General features: G+C 38.9%; 1 protein-coding gene across 1 annotated transcript; it reads right to left on the bottom strand.

Moving 5' to 3' along the window:
• Positions 1-6,979: 6,979 nt before the first annotated feature.
• c14h5orf15 (chromosome 14 C5orf15 homolog) lies at positions 6,980-17,275 on the bottom strand. Its single transcript, XM_023266558.3, has 3 exons — positions 17,135-17,275; positions 12,222-13,552; positions 6,980-8,699 (listed from the first exon to the last, which is right to left on the bottom strand). Exons 1-3 carry the CDS (start codon positions 17,241-17,243, stop codon positions 8,565-8,567), a joined length of 1,575 nt encoding a protein of 524 aa, XP_023122326.2. The 5' UTR covers positions 17,244-17,275; the 3' UTR covers positions 6,980-8,564.
• Between the last annotated feature and the right edge of the window lie 300 nt (positions 17,276-17,575).

Raw genomic sequence — 17,575 nt, 5'->3', positions numbered from 1 at the left:
TAAAGCGAGCAACCTGTTTACAAAAACCCAAAAAACATTTAATTAGGTCTTCACCTGAGTTTATCCCTTGCGGAGGCCATCTTGTCCTGGAGTTTAAAGAGTCGACACGCCTCCAGAGCAGCTCTTTTATTGGTTCACTGAGTAGGAGGGATTTCAGATATGACTGGATTATAGATGCAGCCTGATTGGCCCCTTTAAACTGGAAAGGCAGTCCCTTCACTATATAGGGTTATTCAAAAAGAATGAACCGATTTCATTACGCAATATTTTACTAAGGAAAAGCAATAGAAAACTCCAGCCAAGTCACAAGTATTCTACTTACAATCAACTTTTATTTCCTGTCTTACAAGTGTTCAATGAGGCCACCACCTGCAGCACAGGCAACATCAATGCCATCAGAGAATTCCTCCCAGACACCTATCAGCATATCACGATCCACTGAGTTGACCGCTGTTGTTATTCGATGTCATTCGACGACCTTAAACGTCAAATAAAAGTTGATTGTGAGTAGAGTACTTGTGACTTGGCTGGAGTTTTCTATTGCTTTTCCTTATTAAAATATTGCATATTAAAATTGGTTCATTCTTTTTGAATAGTCCTATATATAAACAGCTTCCAATTTTCAAGCATATTTTTTATCCAGCAAGATTTTCCTCCCCTACATACCTAACAAGACTGCCTACACCTCCCCTAACAACAGCTTTGCAACATATTTGATTCTGTAACCTAATAGATTTGAATTTGTAGAGCAAAGTGAGTGAGAAAGGTATGCCTTTTGCACTCTCTGAGATGTTTATGGACAAATATGTGTGTCGAATTATGGAAAAAGACTTCCTAATTCACTTCACATAGCTCAAAGCACAGCTCCTTTTGCATGTCTATCTGTTATTGTGACAGTTTAGTTCAGATTTTTGTTATATGTGATATGAAATTGTTACTAGGTTGGATCTAATAACACTGCTGATGCAACTGGTGGTCAGTCAGACATGAAGCTGACATGTTTTAAATCTCATTTCTGTTTAAAAGGTTAAATTTAGCCGACTGTGCACAAAGGTTTTTTGAGCTGTTCAACAACTGATGAATTCTTGATTTGATCCACATGCATTCAGGTGCAGCTTTAAGGGTCAATGATCAGATAGAGTGACCAGTTAAGAGACATTCCTTTTGACAATAAGGCTACCTTAAAATGCAACATTATTCAAATAGTACAGTGCCAAAGATGAGAAGAAAAACATGAGAGTTAGGGCCATAGTCAGGCACCTGAATGTCCACAAGTCTCCATTTGACATCTAAGAAATCGTCCCACACAGCATGGTACAGCAGAGAACCTACCATGTGACCATCTGCAGAATCCTTTGCAATTATCTACAGCAGAGTATTGGTGAATTTGTTGGTGTGCACAACCACAGAATATCTGCTAAAAATGTAAGGAATCACCCGAAGAACGCTATATTAGTAAATCCACTACCTAACAGCAGAACGGCATCATAATCAGCTAAGGTGGGAAAACCTCTCTGGACACTAGCGAGATGAAGGAAGGTCTTGTGGAATCTCTTCTTTTAGCTGGACAGAGCAAATGGCAGACAGTAAGTTCAGTATCATACAGTGGAACGTGTCAGCATCATCCATGGGCAAGGAACGCCACGGACAAGGGATACATCTGCATTTTACTGATGGCCATCTGAATGCCCAACAGTATCGAAATGAAATCCTCACACTTGTGAATATCTCGTTCATTCGCCATCATAACTTGACATTTCAAGAAGACAACATGCAACTTCATGTCACCAGAATATGCACTGCCCTTCTAGCAGCTCAGAATATCCCAGTCCTCCCATGGCCTGCAGACTCCCCAGACATGGCACTAATCGAACATCTGTGAGATGCTTTGGATGGACGTGTATGACAACTTGATTCCGGAAGAGAGGGACAGTATTCTACCAACGGGGATACTGACAACCCCTTTTTAAAACCGCACCGACCTTGAAAAAGCCATTCATGCTTTTATCAGTTCAAGATTGGACTACTGCAATGCACTTCACACTGGTAGCTCCCAGTAATCTATCAGCGACCTGCAACTCGTGCAAAATACTGCAGTGAGTCTTGTAACAAACACCGCCAGACACCCTTTGGGCTGTAGTAAAGGGCGATACAAATAAACTTTGATTAACATTTTGATTTCTGGTCTATGGCTCCACTCTCAATCTGTCCATTGTCATATTAAATGTAACGCGTACTTAGTTGTAGGTTGATGTCCATTCTGTTAAGATGCCATGTGTTGCAGCTTTGTTTATGCATGTTTCCATTTAACCTGTACTTTTGTGCGATACTTTGCTCCAACAGTTCATCTTTGATTTAATCTTTACTCAGTAATAACACTAAACATCCCGACCATGAGGGTGTTAAGGTCTGTTGAAGCACCTTCAGATGTGAGTGCAGGCAGCTTGATGCAACCCTCTTAAAAACTAATAAATCTCTCAGCCGAAGTTTTCACTTTCTTTATGAGAAAATTCAAACTCAGCACCACATGGACACCTGTTAGCCCTTGAGTGAGGTAGCACTCCTCACTGGGTGTTACTGCACAGGATATTGCAGGATCCGAACTCCAGCAACACTTTCAGTACGAAGAGCAACTTTTTTATGCAACACATTTCAGATCAGTGGGGCTGAAACGCGTCGGTGTTTCATTACTACAAGTGTTGCTGGTGTTTTGATCCTTCAAGTCTACTTCCCCTCTTCAGTGCACTTTGCAAGTACTGAAGTGGAGCTCGCTCTCTATGCGCATATTTTTGCATAGTGATAGTGTGGGTAATATCAAATTTGTGTTTGTTTTGAAGATATCAACAAATACAAATGTCACAATGAGAGAAATCCCAGACATTTTAGTTCATTATTATGAGTAGTACTTTTTAATTTCTAGTTTGTGTCTTTATCAATATGAGGCTGAGAGAAGAATGAGATGAAACACACATATATAGCTGGTTGCTGCACACTGTGACCTCTGTATTACTGGGTTACTGCTGACTGTTTAAATGGGATCAGTTGGGGGTCAAGGGCATTTTCATGAGAGCTGATGAGGGGAGATAGTAATTTACTTTCCTTTCCAAAAAATAATTTCCCAAAGTCCTCATAAAAATGCTTCTATTGTATCATAAATCACAAAAATAACATGTGGCATTGCAGCAACAGCATTGTATTTTGTGCAAGACAAGATGATATAAACCCTGCTAAACTGACTTATCCCATACTTTGGTCTTTGGATGATACCATTTCGTTTCCACAGCCCTGGTTAACCCTCGTGTCGTCCTGCGGGTCAAAATTGACCCGTTTTTAAAGTTTGAAAATATGGGAAAAAAATATAGATTTTCACAGTGAAATTTCTGATGTCCACATTATCAACATTTTTGGGAAATCTTTGAACATTTTTTGGTGGAAAAAAAGAAATGTGAAAAAAGTTTCTTAAGAACATTCACCAAAAAAATCAACCAAAATCCAGCAGAATTCGCTGGATTTTGATTGATTTTTATGTGAATGTTCTGATAGAAAATATTAGAAATTTTACTGATATATATGTAATCACTTTAGATATTTTTAGGATTTTTTGGAAGATTTTTACTCATTTTTTGAAAATATTTACAAGAATTTTCTTGCCAAATTTGGGGGATTTTTTTTTTTTTAAATAAAACTTTTAAGGGAAACTTTTAAGGAATTATTGGAGTTTTCTTCCTGAAGATTTTGCAAATTTTCAGAAATTTGGGGAATTTTTTTGCTGATTTTTTTTCAGACAAGGTTTAATTTCATATAAGATTATCCCTTCTTTGAAAACTGTGCTCTGAGCTGGGAGATAATATTGTCTGCTGATTCTAATTTCAGCCATGCATGATAAAAATTTTTAAAAAAAATCCTTAACAGTTAATATTTTGGAGGTGATAAGCTTTTTTTTCTGTGTGTGCACTGTATATTCTTTTGGTCTTGTGCAGCAGTTTAAACTACGGTTAAATGATTTAATAAGAAGTCGTTGGTTTCTGACTGGGTGACATGCTCCAGTGTGGTGGATCAGAACTAACTCTGCTGCAGGAAAAGCCATTAATCAAACCCAGACAAAGATATGGATGTCCAACTTCGTCTTTCTTTCTCTCTGCCTCCATCTGTCCTGTCACTTGCTGCTGTTAACCAACTTTAAAAGGCCTACGTGCCACAATAAACTGTTCTTAAGTACTTATTGCTGCCTTGAAAACCCATCTCAGAAGTGTTGTGTGACATTTAAGATTCTGCTTTTCTCCTGGTAATCATGGCACATATGGTTCCCGCTGCACATTGTTAGAAAAAATATGAAAGCCTTGGAAGCTTTTCAGCTCAAATTCTCCTTTATTATGCTGATATGTCATACTGAGAGGGAAATTGGTGAGGGGAAAAAAACAGTTGCAAAATCACTATTTTATTTTGCTCCGGCAACGTTTTGATGTGGAGTCAGTTACAAACACTCACACAGGCTGGCTGCCTTGTCTCTCTCTCAGTATGTGGTGCCTCTCTGTCATCATTCAATCTGTTGAAAGAAACCAGAAAATCGGCTGAGAAACACTTTTCCAGCGTTTGTCTGATGCATTCATTTGCGTGTGCATAGTGCCTCCTTCTGGTGGTGTTTCTTGTTTTCATATTTCAGCCTCTGGGCCAATGCATAATACTTTTTGTAACATAGTTGACAGGTATTATGCTTGACATTTTTGCTGTTTTCGGGCTTAAAATCAACATATATAACCAAACACCACATGGCATTTTTACAGAAAGATTCTTCTAAATATTATTTTCACAATTGAGTAAAATAGAATCTGAAAGTTATGTAGCATGGTTATGAAGCCTGTTTTCAGATTAAATTGTCCTGTGAAAACCAGGAGCAAGAATGAGATGGACAATAATGGCTGTTGTTCTTTTTCCCTCGCTTCTGCCAGTCTGTTCATTTCTATTACATAGAAATGTAATTCATGACTGATAACATGCATCTTTAACTTTTTTCCTCCAAACTTCCAGATTTCTTCCACATTGTACACAATGCAATAGTGCAAATAAAATCTACAAAATGTGCCACTAACACAGATAATGGGAATCCCATAATCCCATAAAAGCACTGTCGAGTCCGGCAAAGTTCACACAAACCCTTTTTACACACTGTGGTGTTTAAAGAAAATGTGTAATTGTAAGAAAACCAGGATGCCTTGTTAAATGCCAATTTGGGTTTAAGGTTGAGCGTTGTTACTCATAACCACCACAAGAGAGCGGTAATGCACCCTGGCGTGTTCTGGTGCGACAATGTAGCCGGACAAGCGAAGGAGACGTGTCAGGAAGACGGCACGACTAAACCAAGCAGCTGTTTGCAAACCTGCTCCTTTCTCCCGTCGTTTTTCGCCTCTGAGCCAACTTCCACTACATCTGTGAAAAACACAACACACACCAAACAGATACAGAACAAAAGAACACAGAACTATACGCATTTTAAAAGAATGTCAAAGCAGCCCGACAAAGTTAACAAAAGCAAAAAAAAGAGTGCGAAAACAACACCGCAGCTATTACGTGCTACTCCTAGCGGAACGTAGCCTGCTAGGCTAATACTTGCTAGCATCTGGCGAAACGGACATTGCAATATCAATAATATTGATATAGACTTTATTAAGTAGTGATGCCGACGTTTTTCGGCAACGTCTTCTTTATCTGGTATCTTTATTTCACGTAAATCCAGGTCTGACCCTGACGAATCTGCGGACGGAACATCTGGAGACGGAAACTATCACCAGTTAACCTGATCACCAGTTAAACTGGAACACCGGGAGAGTGAGACGGACAATGATGGCTGCCGTTCTTCTTCCCTCGCTTCTGCCAGTCTGCTAAACACACTAAGCCGTCTCTGTGGAATGTTGAGCCCCCTTGTGGCGTAATCTAGGAACGACACCTAGACAAGCTTTATACAAAGAACTATATTAAAATGTTCTCATTCACAGATTTTTACATACAATTCAATACATTATAACTAATATACATTACAAAAATGTGATCACACGTTTCTGTGTGTCACAGTTATTTATAAAGATATTGTAGTAAACCTGTTGACAAACGATAAATCCACACTTGACTCACACATTACTTCATATTAAATAACTCAGAAAGCCTTGGAGTCTTTTCTTCAGGAGGAAATGACATCATGTGGAGCAGGTCATGTGATCTGGAATCAACACACTTCCTTGAGAGGTGTTTTTGTAATGGGGAACTTAGTTGAAAGTGATTTCTGGGACACAATTTGTTATTTTCCATATAAAATTTGATATATTGCCAAAAAAAAATATGCCGTGATTATCGCAACTTAATAAAAAGAACACAAAACTATTTTTGAATAAGCTCATTTTATTATTGTGTAGCTAATTAGAAGGTGGTTGTTATTAAATTTGGACGGTTATTGATATTTTAGTTTAATGCAGTAATTTTTTATAAATGATTGTTTCCATAATAAATAATTATAGAATTTGTAAAGATATGATCATAATGAACATAAAAAACATAAGGCTTTTTACTTTTTAAAAAAATGTATGCAAGATATATCTCATGGACTTCAAAAGTCCCTCAATTATATATTGACCCTCCTAATATTGGAGGCTGCCATTGCAGGCCAGGTCAATTAATGGCAAATTAAAGATGATGCTTTGGCCTGTGGAGGAGAATTTGCTTTGCTTGCTTGCTAAATGAAGATTTTTGTTCTAAAATCTCAACCTTTAATCTGCTTTTTACAAAGACATTTCAGCTCAGCCAGTGACAGGAGGTCAAAGTGGTTCAACACAGAAGTCAACAGTTAAATTGGACATTTCTCACAGAAAAATCCTCTATATGACATGAACACTTTCTAAAACTGACTCCAAAAAATGTCAGAAGATTATTTTCAATTTATCATTTGCACCAGTCAAATAAAGCATCAATCACACAAACTACAAAGAGCTACACAATTTGTGCTTTATTGACAAAAAAAAGAGATTGTACAGTTTCTACTGTTGATTGCAAGAGCAGTGTTGATCCATCACCTTCACGCAGGGAACCTTCTCCACTTCTTTTCTAGCTAGCATGGCTGAAGAGCACAGTGCAAATCAATCTACCCAAACTTTACCTTGAACATGAGCGAGACGGCTGAAGACAATAGATTGATAACAAATACGTAGACTCACGTGGCATTTCTACTGAAGGCATGAGACGGCAGAAGAAACAAGAAGAGGCTGTGATTAATTAAGTGATGAATAAAACAATGTGGTCTGTTCTTGTGTTTTCGATGCTCGTGAGGAAACAGAGGGTGCAAAGTTTCTTACAGATAGCAGTCCAACAAAAAGCCTCGACAGGAAGGAACTAAAGCGTAAACTACTGTGAGCATGAGGAACCGCCACAATGATTGTGTTGATAGAGACTTCACCGAAGTCATAAAACAAAGAGGGCCAGCCGCAGGATTTCTGCATAGCAAAATCTGGGCAGTAGAAGTAAAAGAGGTACCTCGTTAAGACAAGCTAAACTGATGAACAAAGAAAAAAAATCCGGCAATAAAAGCTTCTTCCATATATTATATTAGTACATTCTAACCTGAACGATATACAGCATCTGTCTTCATTTAAATGGCTTCAGCACAGGACATTACCCCTCACCTGATGAGCAGTCACCCTCCCTGACTTGATGTTTAATGTGTAGCAGATTTCTAAATCATAATGACAAGGCTATTATAGCAAAGATGGAATTAGAAACAGTTGATGGTGAAACAGCTGAAAGATGGTTTTTAAATTTCTATGAAAATTGGATTTCTGTCAGAGAAGAAAAAACTGAATGTCATAAACTTTACATAAAGTAGTATTTTGCAGTTTGTAGCACTTTTTTCCAACAGAAGCCATTTCAAAGCAGACTAATGAGGAGTTTTTGGAATGACTGCATATTTGTGAATAAATGTAAGCGCACATATGTGGATCAGCTTCTCCCAGATTGCTGCTTTGTTTGCATACTTACACCTTAACAATTTAAAAGTATGCATGACACAGGAAGTACTTTGTGTAGCAATTCTTATCTTGGCTAACTGCTGAGAGAGAAACCTATCATTAATCTTCAGGTAAATAACCAACTCTTATAATCGGGCATTACATTATGATCCAAAAGTTAATCAACCTGTAATTCTTCCAACTTTTAAAAATATTAAGACAAGAAGGACAACAAAAACAGGTGTAAAGGGACCATAAGGCTGAACCAACCCCCAAGAAAGACAAATATAAAGACTAAAAAGTGAAATTAAATTGCAGGAAGTTATTAATTTAGAATAAAGGCAAAATATTCAAATAATATAACAAACAAGAATGACTCAGAAATGAAAAAACCTCTATGCAGACCAAAAAAAATAATAATTCTGTTTCAAAGACAAACATCTCCTGCTCTCTGACTGGCCTGGAAAGCAAGAGAAAGCATCGATTAAGCTCCACGACAAAGCACAGCATCTGGACAACGACCAGGCAGGAGGGTCGGTGGGCTCTGTGCAGGTTTGGACATGTTCTTCTTCTGGATCAAAAAATGTAGTCTCGGGTCATCTTGAGGGACGGCATGGCCTCGTTGACGTTCTGGTCCAGGCGGTGATACTCCACGGTGTTGCGGGAGCATAAACTGTCCTTCCAGCGTCGGTTCTGTGCAAGATGGAAGATCTAAAAAAAAAAAAAAAAAAAAAAAGGGGAGAAAAGAAGCAAAAAAACAGATAGAAATTAAATTAATCTGACGGATGTACATGTGCTGATCAAGCAAAATTACTTCTCGGTTGAAAGTCGAGTAGAAAAGATGACAAGACGACATAATTGGAATCCAAATTTCTATGCGGAAGCAAAATATACATTAATAAACCTTCCTCTACAGACTCAGAGACAGAGAGAGAACTTCTGCTTCTGCTACATTTGATCATAATATATTCTATTATAGATGATTGTAGTTTATTCTGTGGTGAACAGAACAAATCACCAGACATTTTCTTTGAAACCTATTAAGGAGTGCAGTGCTGAGGGTGTTCATCTTAGAATACCTAATCCTTTGTCTGTGTAAAGAACTGCATGTAATTTGTGAGGCTGCGCTGGAGAGAAAAATAAAACAGTGCATTAACTGAGTCTGTAAAATCCTGATTCTCAACCCCAATGTGGAGATTCACACATTTATAAACAGTCCAATTATTGGATAATGGAAATATTAGGCACTCATTTCTGCTCTCCTGAATGTGTAAATAAAGACACAACAAGGCATTAGTTTGTCTTATCAAGCTAGAAATCTTGTGATTTTTTTTTACCTCAAACAAAATCAAGTAATGTTTTCCAGGACTGTGTTTTAGTATTCTATTGATCCTTCTTTCAATTAATCAAAAGTTCAGTCTACAATATGTCAACATTTTTTAAAAATGTCCCATTTGAATTAAATTTTTCTGAATAACAATTTACAATAATTTCAATTGAGACAAAGGGCCCAGTAGGAGCCATAAATGAATTGTTTACTGTAAGGTTCAAGGGTATATGAATTGTTGTCTCTGTTTGTTTGGTTATAGTATTATTTTGTGATTATATTGAATAGATTGATAGCGGGTCACAGGCCTATGGGCGGGGATAATCAAGCAAATATATACACCTGTTCACCTGTCTTGACGTTTTCATTGTTTGAGAGGGGGTGAGCTGGGTCGCCGTATTTTTTGTTGACCACTATTTTTCTTCGATTGCTTTGATTATCGTACTTTGATTATGACTTTGTGAACGTTATGAGTTGATTATCTTTTTTCCTTTAATAAAAGGTTACATTTATTTGTTGCAAATCTCAGTGGATTCTTTTGTTTAGGGTGTCGGACAAACAGACCCAGTCTCAGTCTCTCAGCGACTCTTGTTCGTTTCAGTCGCTACAGGCCCGACTGATTTATCGGTCGATTATAGCCCTTTAAAATAATCATCAACGGCCGGAGTTTTGCCAAATAAACGCCAATATATTCTTAATTTCTCATAAAACAGCAAATGCTGTTAAGTGTCGGAGTCGTGCAGAATGATGTCATTGCATCGTTTGTCCAAATCATGGAGCTCTGACTCCATTCAATCCTCAGTAACGTCCAGGAGTAAGCTACAGCAAGGCTACATTACAGGAGCAGGCTGAGCCAACAGGTAAGTTTATAACAAAGTTGACAGTGACTGAACATGTCTCCTGTCTCAGTTAAACTCTCTTTGCCATGTGTCATGATGAGTCACGCATTCTTCTTTGTGTCGGTCAAGTTTTTCCATTTACTTTGCATTGCTAAAGTTACGCTAACCTAGCTTAAGCTACTCCCTGTCTGTTTATGTTAGCAATAACATCGCTGCAGGTATGCCAACCTAGCACAGCGTTAACTAATGGCTTAAAAGCCAGAAAGTAACTGCAGAACTAACGTAAGTGTACAAAATATCTGAGAGTACGGAACGAGCGTTCATCACTCTGTCAACTGCTGTTGTGGAGTATTTAAAGAGGAGTGATGTGAATCCAGAGAGGAGGAGGTTTATTCAGTTCAAATGATAAATATTACTGTCTTCAGCAACCGTCATGATGTCACTCAGGTTTACTGTCAGAAAATACTAGAATGTGACCTAGGCTGGAACAGTAACTCACTGTGTTGTTATGGAGGAACATTAGTGTCGGATTATTTGTGACCATTATATATGTAAAATCAAACTCTGTCAAAGATGTCATGTTTTACATCTGAGAAAAGCGTCTCTGGTTATTATTTTGGTTCATATGAGTCCTGACTTCACTGCAAAGAAAATAATGGAGTAGAGAAAATGTGATTTAATGTTAAAATGGCATCAGAGGGCTGCAGAAATAATGTTTTACAGTAACTTCTCATTGTGTTTCTTATATACAGCATATATATATAACCTACCTCTAATTTCCAGCAACAAGAAGTACAAGACCAAATGTATTTAATAACTCATTTATAGTAGTGATCGACCGATATGGGTTTTTCAGGACCAATACCGATTATTAGTAGTTAGAGGAGGCTGATAACCGATATTTGGAGCAGATATTCATTTGCAGTAAAAGTGTAAAAACTGGCGTGAAAAAATTTGAATAATGCAAACACTGAACTTTGTTTAAATGCCTAAAGCATGTTTATTTAATCAAACAAATAGAAAATAATAGCTCCAGAAGTGCATGGACTTTGTAGACTCAGAAGCATCTCTTATAAAGTTGAATAAAAGCTTAAATAAATAGCTCCCTGAAATTTTTCCACAGTAAATAAAGTAAAATTTAAATATAACTATAATGATTTATCTTTGTTTTAACCCTTAGGAATCTGGTGGGACAATTTGACTGAGGTTCATTTTTGACAAATTCTGATTTTACCTTTTATATTTCACTTTAAAAACTGTTGATCTTGCTTTGCTTGGTGTCTTTTTTTCAGCACAACTGCACCTGTGTGATTCTACAATTATTTATACATTTTTGATATAACGTATGAGCACACGACCTAAAATTGCAGAAAAAATACAAAGTCCGAGTAGGAAAAAGTTAATTTTTTTTTACTGTGGACACCATAAACATGTGTAAAGAATCCTTTTCAGAACTTAGAATGCAAATATAAATTGTCATAAAATAATGTGCAAATTTAGCAGTCAACAGTTATATACCACTATTTGCACTAAAATGCAGGAAATTTTTAGACGCTTTTGTACAACTATTTACTAAATCATCAGGAGTCACAATAAAATTTTACATAAATGAATTTGTGCCACTCCAAAAAACTTTTTCTGTCCACCACAGTCTCTACAATGTTCTGCCTGTAATTCATATCTTTGTTGTTCTAAGCGTTAAAGGACCAAAAAAGAAGTTATTTTAGTTATTCATTATATATTTTTAAAATTAATTGACAGATTAATCAGTTATCGGAATTTTTTTCTGCCGAATATCGGAATCAGCCTCAAAAAATCCATATCGGCTGGACCCTACTCCTATAGTTATTCGTGACTTATTTTTTATCATTTAATTAAGAGTTTTGCCATTATTTCTTTGGTACAGGGATGATGATTTTAAGTTCGCAAAAATAAAAATTGGGAGTTGCAATCACGCTATGACAAATTACTGTGCAAGTATTATGAGCCTCGTGCACACAGGACTATATCATAATCTTTGCCTTATGTCCTGAGCAGCTGCCCAGTTGTTGTCATGCCAACACTAACCTTCCTCTTGTTGTGATAGGTGATGTAACCGATGGCCACCAGGAAGGCCAGGATGACCAGATGAAAGAAGAAGTGGGAGTCCTCGTCCTCTGTGCTGTAGCTGTCCACTCCCTTATATCGGGTCTCCTCCATCTGCTCAGCCTGCTGCTGCCGCCTGTTCTCCGTTGGGTCTTTGGGGTCGTCATTTCCGACAAATATACTGTCAGAGACATCAGTGAGGTCACCATCCACATAGGTATCTTCACCATCTACATCACCATCTTCATCATCCTCGTCTTCGATATTGATCTGAGGTCCTTGTTCCTTGCCAGTGGTGTCTAGGAGGTCTGAGTCGGACTGTGTAAATTCAGAGTCAGCTTCTTCTGCTCCTTCCGTTACAGGATTTGTTGGTTCATGGACTTCAGCAGAGCCTGTGGGAGATTCTACAGTAGAGACCTGGGTGGTTTCAGAAGAAGCATGTTCCTCTGCTGCCCCAGCGTCATCAGGATTTTTGTCATTCTTATCTGATTTTGCGTCATCGTCAGAATTTTGCAGCAGTTTGTCAGCAGAGGAATCAAAGATAGTGACTGAAGAATCTCCTTTACGCTCTGTAGTTGATTTTAGTTCTGTGCCTGTTTTCTGGTCCACTTCAGGAGCTTCTACTTTTACTGTTGTGGGGTCCTGAAGATTTGTTGCAGACTCCTTGGGCTCTGTCACCGGGTACTTGGGCTTCGTGTCCTTGGGCTCCGTCACCAGGTCCTTGGGCTCTGTGTCCTCGGGCTCCGTCACCGGGTCCTTGGGCTTCGTGTCCTTGGGCCCCGTCACCAGGTCCTTGGGCTCTGTGTCCTTGGGCTCCGTCACCGGGTCCTTGGGCTCTGTGTCCTTGGGCTCCGTCACCGGGTCCTTGGGCTTCGCGTCCTTGGGCTCCATCACCAGGTCCTTGGGCTCCGTGTCCTTGGGCTCCGTCACCGGGTCTTTGGGCTCTGTATTCTTGGGCTCCGTCACCGGGTCCTTGGGCTTCGTGTCCTTGGGCCCCGTCACCAGGTCCTTGGGCTCTGTGTCCTTGGGCCCCGTCACCAGGTCCTTGGGCTCTGTGTCCTTGGGCTCCGTCACCGGGTCCTTGGGCTTCGCGTCCTTGGGCTCCATCACCGGGTCCTTGGGCTCCGTGTCCTTGGGCTCCGTCACCGGGTCTTTGGGCTCTGTATCCTTGGGCTCCGTCACCGGGTCCTTGGGCTCCGTCACCGCATCTTCGGGCTTTGTCGTCAGGTCCTTGGGATTGGCTGCAGCTGCTGGACTCTCTTTAGCTGGTTCTCTGCTCAAACTAAGACTCTGAGATGCGTCTCCCTGTGGCTCTATTAGTCAAGAGAGGATAACAATGCAAGACATTATGTATCTTACCAAAACAAAGCTGAAAAAATATTTTAAAAAAACTTTAACATAAAATATATTTACTAAAATCTGCATTTTTAAACATGGATTTTTACTTTCTTGACCACTATTGCCAGTCTAAGTGATATGTTATGACGTTAAGGTACTAACAACTTTGTAATAACATCACAAAGTCAACTTCGGAGATCAGACATATTTATATTATTTTAAGGGAGTCTGTATTCCTGCAACACGTATATCCACCATGTCATACAACCACGCTGCATGACCACAGCAGCAGCTATGGCTGAGACAAGAAAAAACTGTCCTCCTACTGAGAGACCGCCATGTAAAAACGCCTCTGGGCAACACAGCTAACTCTCCAGCTGCCACAGAAATGCTCTAAAGTGGACATTTGCGGTAACCAACAGCTTGTTTGTGTAACTGTAGGGGAACATACATTCTCCTACAACATTCTCTACTCCCATGTTTACAGCTGTCAAGAAGAGGTTGTATTTTGAGACAATTTGTTTCCTTTCAATCATAATTTGTTGTTGCATTTTAAGCCATGCTGTAAACCCTTTTTTTGCTGACTGCATTCATACATTTCATTACTCTTGAGCAGATCTTTCAACAGAAGGTTTGAAAATATGTCCATATTAGCAAGGTCTTCCTTTTTCAAGACACTTTAGATTAAGAAGTTGCAGTCTGAAGAACATAAGCTTTTCAGTTAATAAAAAAAACAACAACTTTCCTTTGGAAGAATGTGTACAACCACATCAGTTCCATACTGTCTTTAAATGAAGTCAGAGTCGTGTATTTGGACACGCCCTCCTGAATCAATGACACCATTTAACCAACAGTGTCAACATTATTTCATCCTCTGGGACTGGGAGGCGTTGCTTAGGACGGGACAGGAGGAGAACACTGGAGACTTCAAGTACAGAGTAAGACATCCCCACGAGAAGAAAGGGCCTATTCATACATATGAGCCATGGCCAGCACAAATAATCATGGAACAGGAGATCTTTGTGGCAGCAACAGTTACAGGCTGTGCTGCATGAAACAGCATGTGAGAAATTCTACTTTTAAGCACTTGGCTCACACTTATCTTAATATTTATGACTAAGCATGTTTACACTATTTCCCTAGATTGCAGCCCTTGTCAATATGTAATGAGACTTCTTCCATTCTTGCTAAAGGTACAGTTTTATTTGGATTAAACCCACGTGATACTTAAAGACAGCTGTCAGATGATGTTTCAAAATTAGTCAATATCTAGTAGGTTAGTGGTTGATCATGCTGAGGTTATCTTCCTTCTCTACAAACACATTTTTGTTCCTTATCTTGCTTTATGGTGATAATAAACCAAGAATAAAACACAAACAGAAATGCTTCTATAAGAAGATTTCAGAGCTTATTTAACTTTACATGCTTCAAAAGAAGATGAGTCAGTAAATGCTGCAAGTAAGGCGATTCCAGCCTGCAGATGAAATCATTTTAGGTTGAGGACCGGCATGTCAAACGTACAAAATATATTTTTTCTCCAACGAACACAATCAGCAGTCTGACAGCTGTCCAACCAAACAAGAACATACAGTCCAACCTTCGCTAAAACAGAACTTTGAACACAAGACAAGAATTTAACATAGCTGACCTTGTCTCAGCACATTTAAGCCAATAAACAACAAACACTGCCACAGTTACAGTCTGTTGGTGCCAGATGGAGTTAGCTACTGACAGCAACATTACAGCCTTTAGTGTGATTCCAACTTAACTTCAAAAGGTTTTTTATTTTAATGGCTCACTGACAGGGGGTTTATTACCAGGGCAGATATATGACATGACATCTGGACTGAGTCACTTTATCTGACCATCACAAATCATTGGCTCTCAGGAGTCCCCTGAAGGGATGTTTATTTACCTTTATTTAATCAGTAAGTCCCATTGAGATTAGAGATCTCTTTTACAAGAGAGATCTGGTCAAGGCAGCAGCCATAAAAAATTTAAAAGTTGTATAAAACAGACACATGATACACAAATAAACAATAAAACCATAAAACAGATTGACAGCTGTTCAAGGACAGTGACCTCTTAAGAAAAACACTGACATTCCTCCTCACTGTATCTGTCATGATACTCATAAACGCATTAATGGACATGAATATTTGTAGTTTAAGAGTTTTTTAAGATTATTCCATGACCATGGATGGGAGAACGCTGTTTTGCCAAAGTCTGTTAGAACCTGGGGAATATTCAAAAGCAACCACGTGCAGGTTAGATGGTAATAACTAGAACTGAAAGGGAGAAGGGTGCTGAGGCATTCTGGGAGTTTGACACAAGATGGCCACAAAAATATACAAAATGACCATAAATAGGCACAAAATGACCACAAACATACATGAAATGGCCACAAACATAAATAAAATGACAACAAACATACATAAAATGACCACAAACATACATAAAATGCCCACAAACATACATAGAATGACCATAACTTGACACAAAATGACCAAAAACACACAAAATAATCATAATTTGACACAAAATGACCTCAAACAAACACACAATTGCTACAAAATGACCATCAACTGACAAAAGGATTACCAAAAACACACAAAATGAGCATAAACATGCACAAAATGAACACAAGCACACACACAATTTCTACAAAATGACCACCACTTAATGGATATGAATGTTTCTAGTTTAAGAGTTTTTCGAAGATTATTCCATGACCATGGTGCATGATGGGAGAACGTTGTTTGGTCAAAATCTGTTAGAACCTGGGGAACATTCAAAAGCAACCACTTGGAGCTGCACAGATGGTAACTACTAGAACTGAAAGTGAGAAGGGTGCTGAGGTATTCTGTAAGCATGAACCACTGAATCAAGTCTCTTTAAGGTGAATACTTCAGTAACCCCGAGGGAAATTGGTTGTACGGTACATCACAATAATCAATCACAGATAGAAAGGTGGTTTCCACAAGTGTTTTCTTTGCAGAGAATGTAAATCAGCTTTTATTTTCAAAATAAAAGCCAATCTTCAATTTAATTTTTTTTTAAAAACTAAATTAGGGATATGTACATCAAATGAAAGCTTTTCATTGATCCATATTCCTGAGTATTTATAGGAGGACACCCTCTCAATCAATGTATCATGACGTAGCGTTAGTTAACTCAATGGGGTTAGCATACAACAGGAGAGTAAGTTAACAGACTGAATTACTTGCTGTAAATCCAATATACTGCAGGTGTAGGCTGGGTTAAGGTCAAATTTCAAAATTTTTATCCTTCTATAAGTCTTTTTTTAGGTGTTTATTTTCTTGAACCGTACTATAAGGCTCTGACAAGGAGTGGAGTGTCAAGAAATACTGTTTTATGACTTTTTCGACACGTACAGGTAGAACTGTCATCGTCGCGATCACCTGACTGTGGCTGCTAGCATGCTAACCGACAAGCTAACGTTACCTGAAGATGGCGAGCTAACCAGCTAGCAGCCCCGCTGGTAAGTTTAAAATAAACGGTCGACATTTTCAATACTTCACCCAGTTGTTACATACCTTCTACCGGAGCTGACAGGCCGCCGCTGGATAACAGCAGGACGAAAACAGCGACAGAAAAAGCACAAATATTTCTCCTGCTTCGCCCCATATTTCCGCACGTCGCCATGTTGATGCGTGACTGAGGGGGCGGGGCTTAGCGCAGCCGCACAAACAAAGTGACAGAGGAGCACGTCACTGTGTGTGCATCACTATTTCATTATTAACAGTGGATGTATGAGGTAAAACACCTGCTTCTGCTGCTGTGTCACCCTGTTGTTGCTAAACATATCCAAACTGGCCCAGATAAATGCATTTTATGTGACACTGGCTTCATTTTTAATTGTATGAGGTACCCCAATCCCATTTCTGCATGTGAAATAGCAAGTAAAACATTAAAGCTGCAAGCAGCGTTGGACGGGTCCTCGCATCCTTGCTGGTCGGCGAATCCACGCACGTTCA

The sequence above is a fragment of the Amphiprion ocellaris genome, chromosome 14, assembly GCF_022539595.1.
Source record: "Amphiprion ocellaris isolate individual 3 ecotype Okinawa chromosome 14, ASM2253959v1, whole genome shotgun sequence".
Lineage (NCBI taxonomy): Eukaryota > Metazoa > Chordata > Actinopteri > Pomacentridae > Amphiprion > Amphiprion ocellaris.
This window is presented reverse-complemented; position numbering and strand designations above follow the sequence as displayed.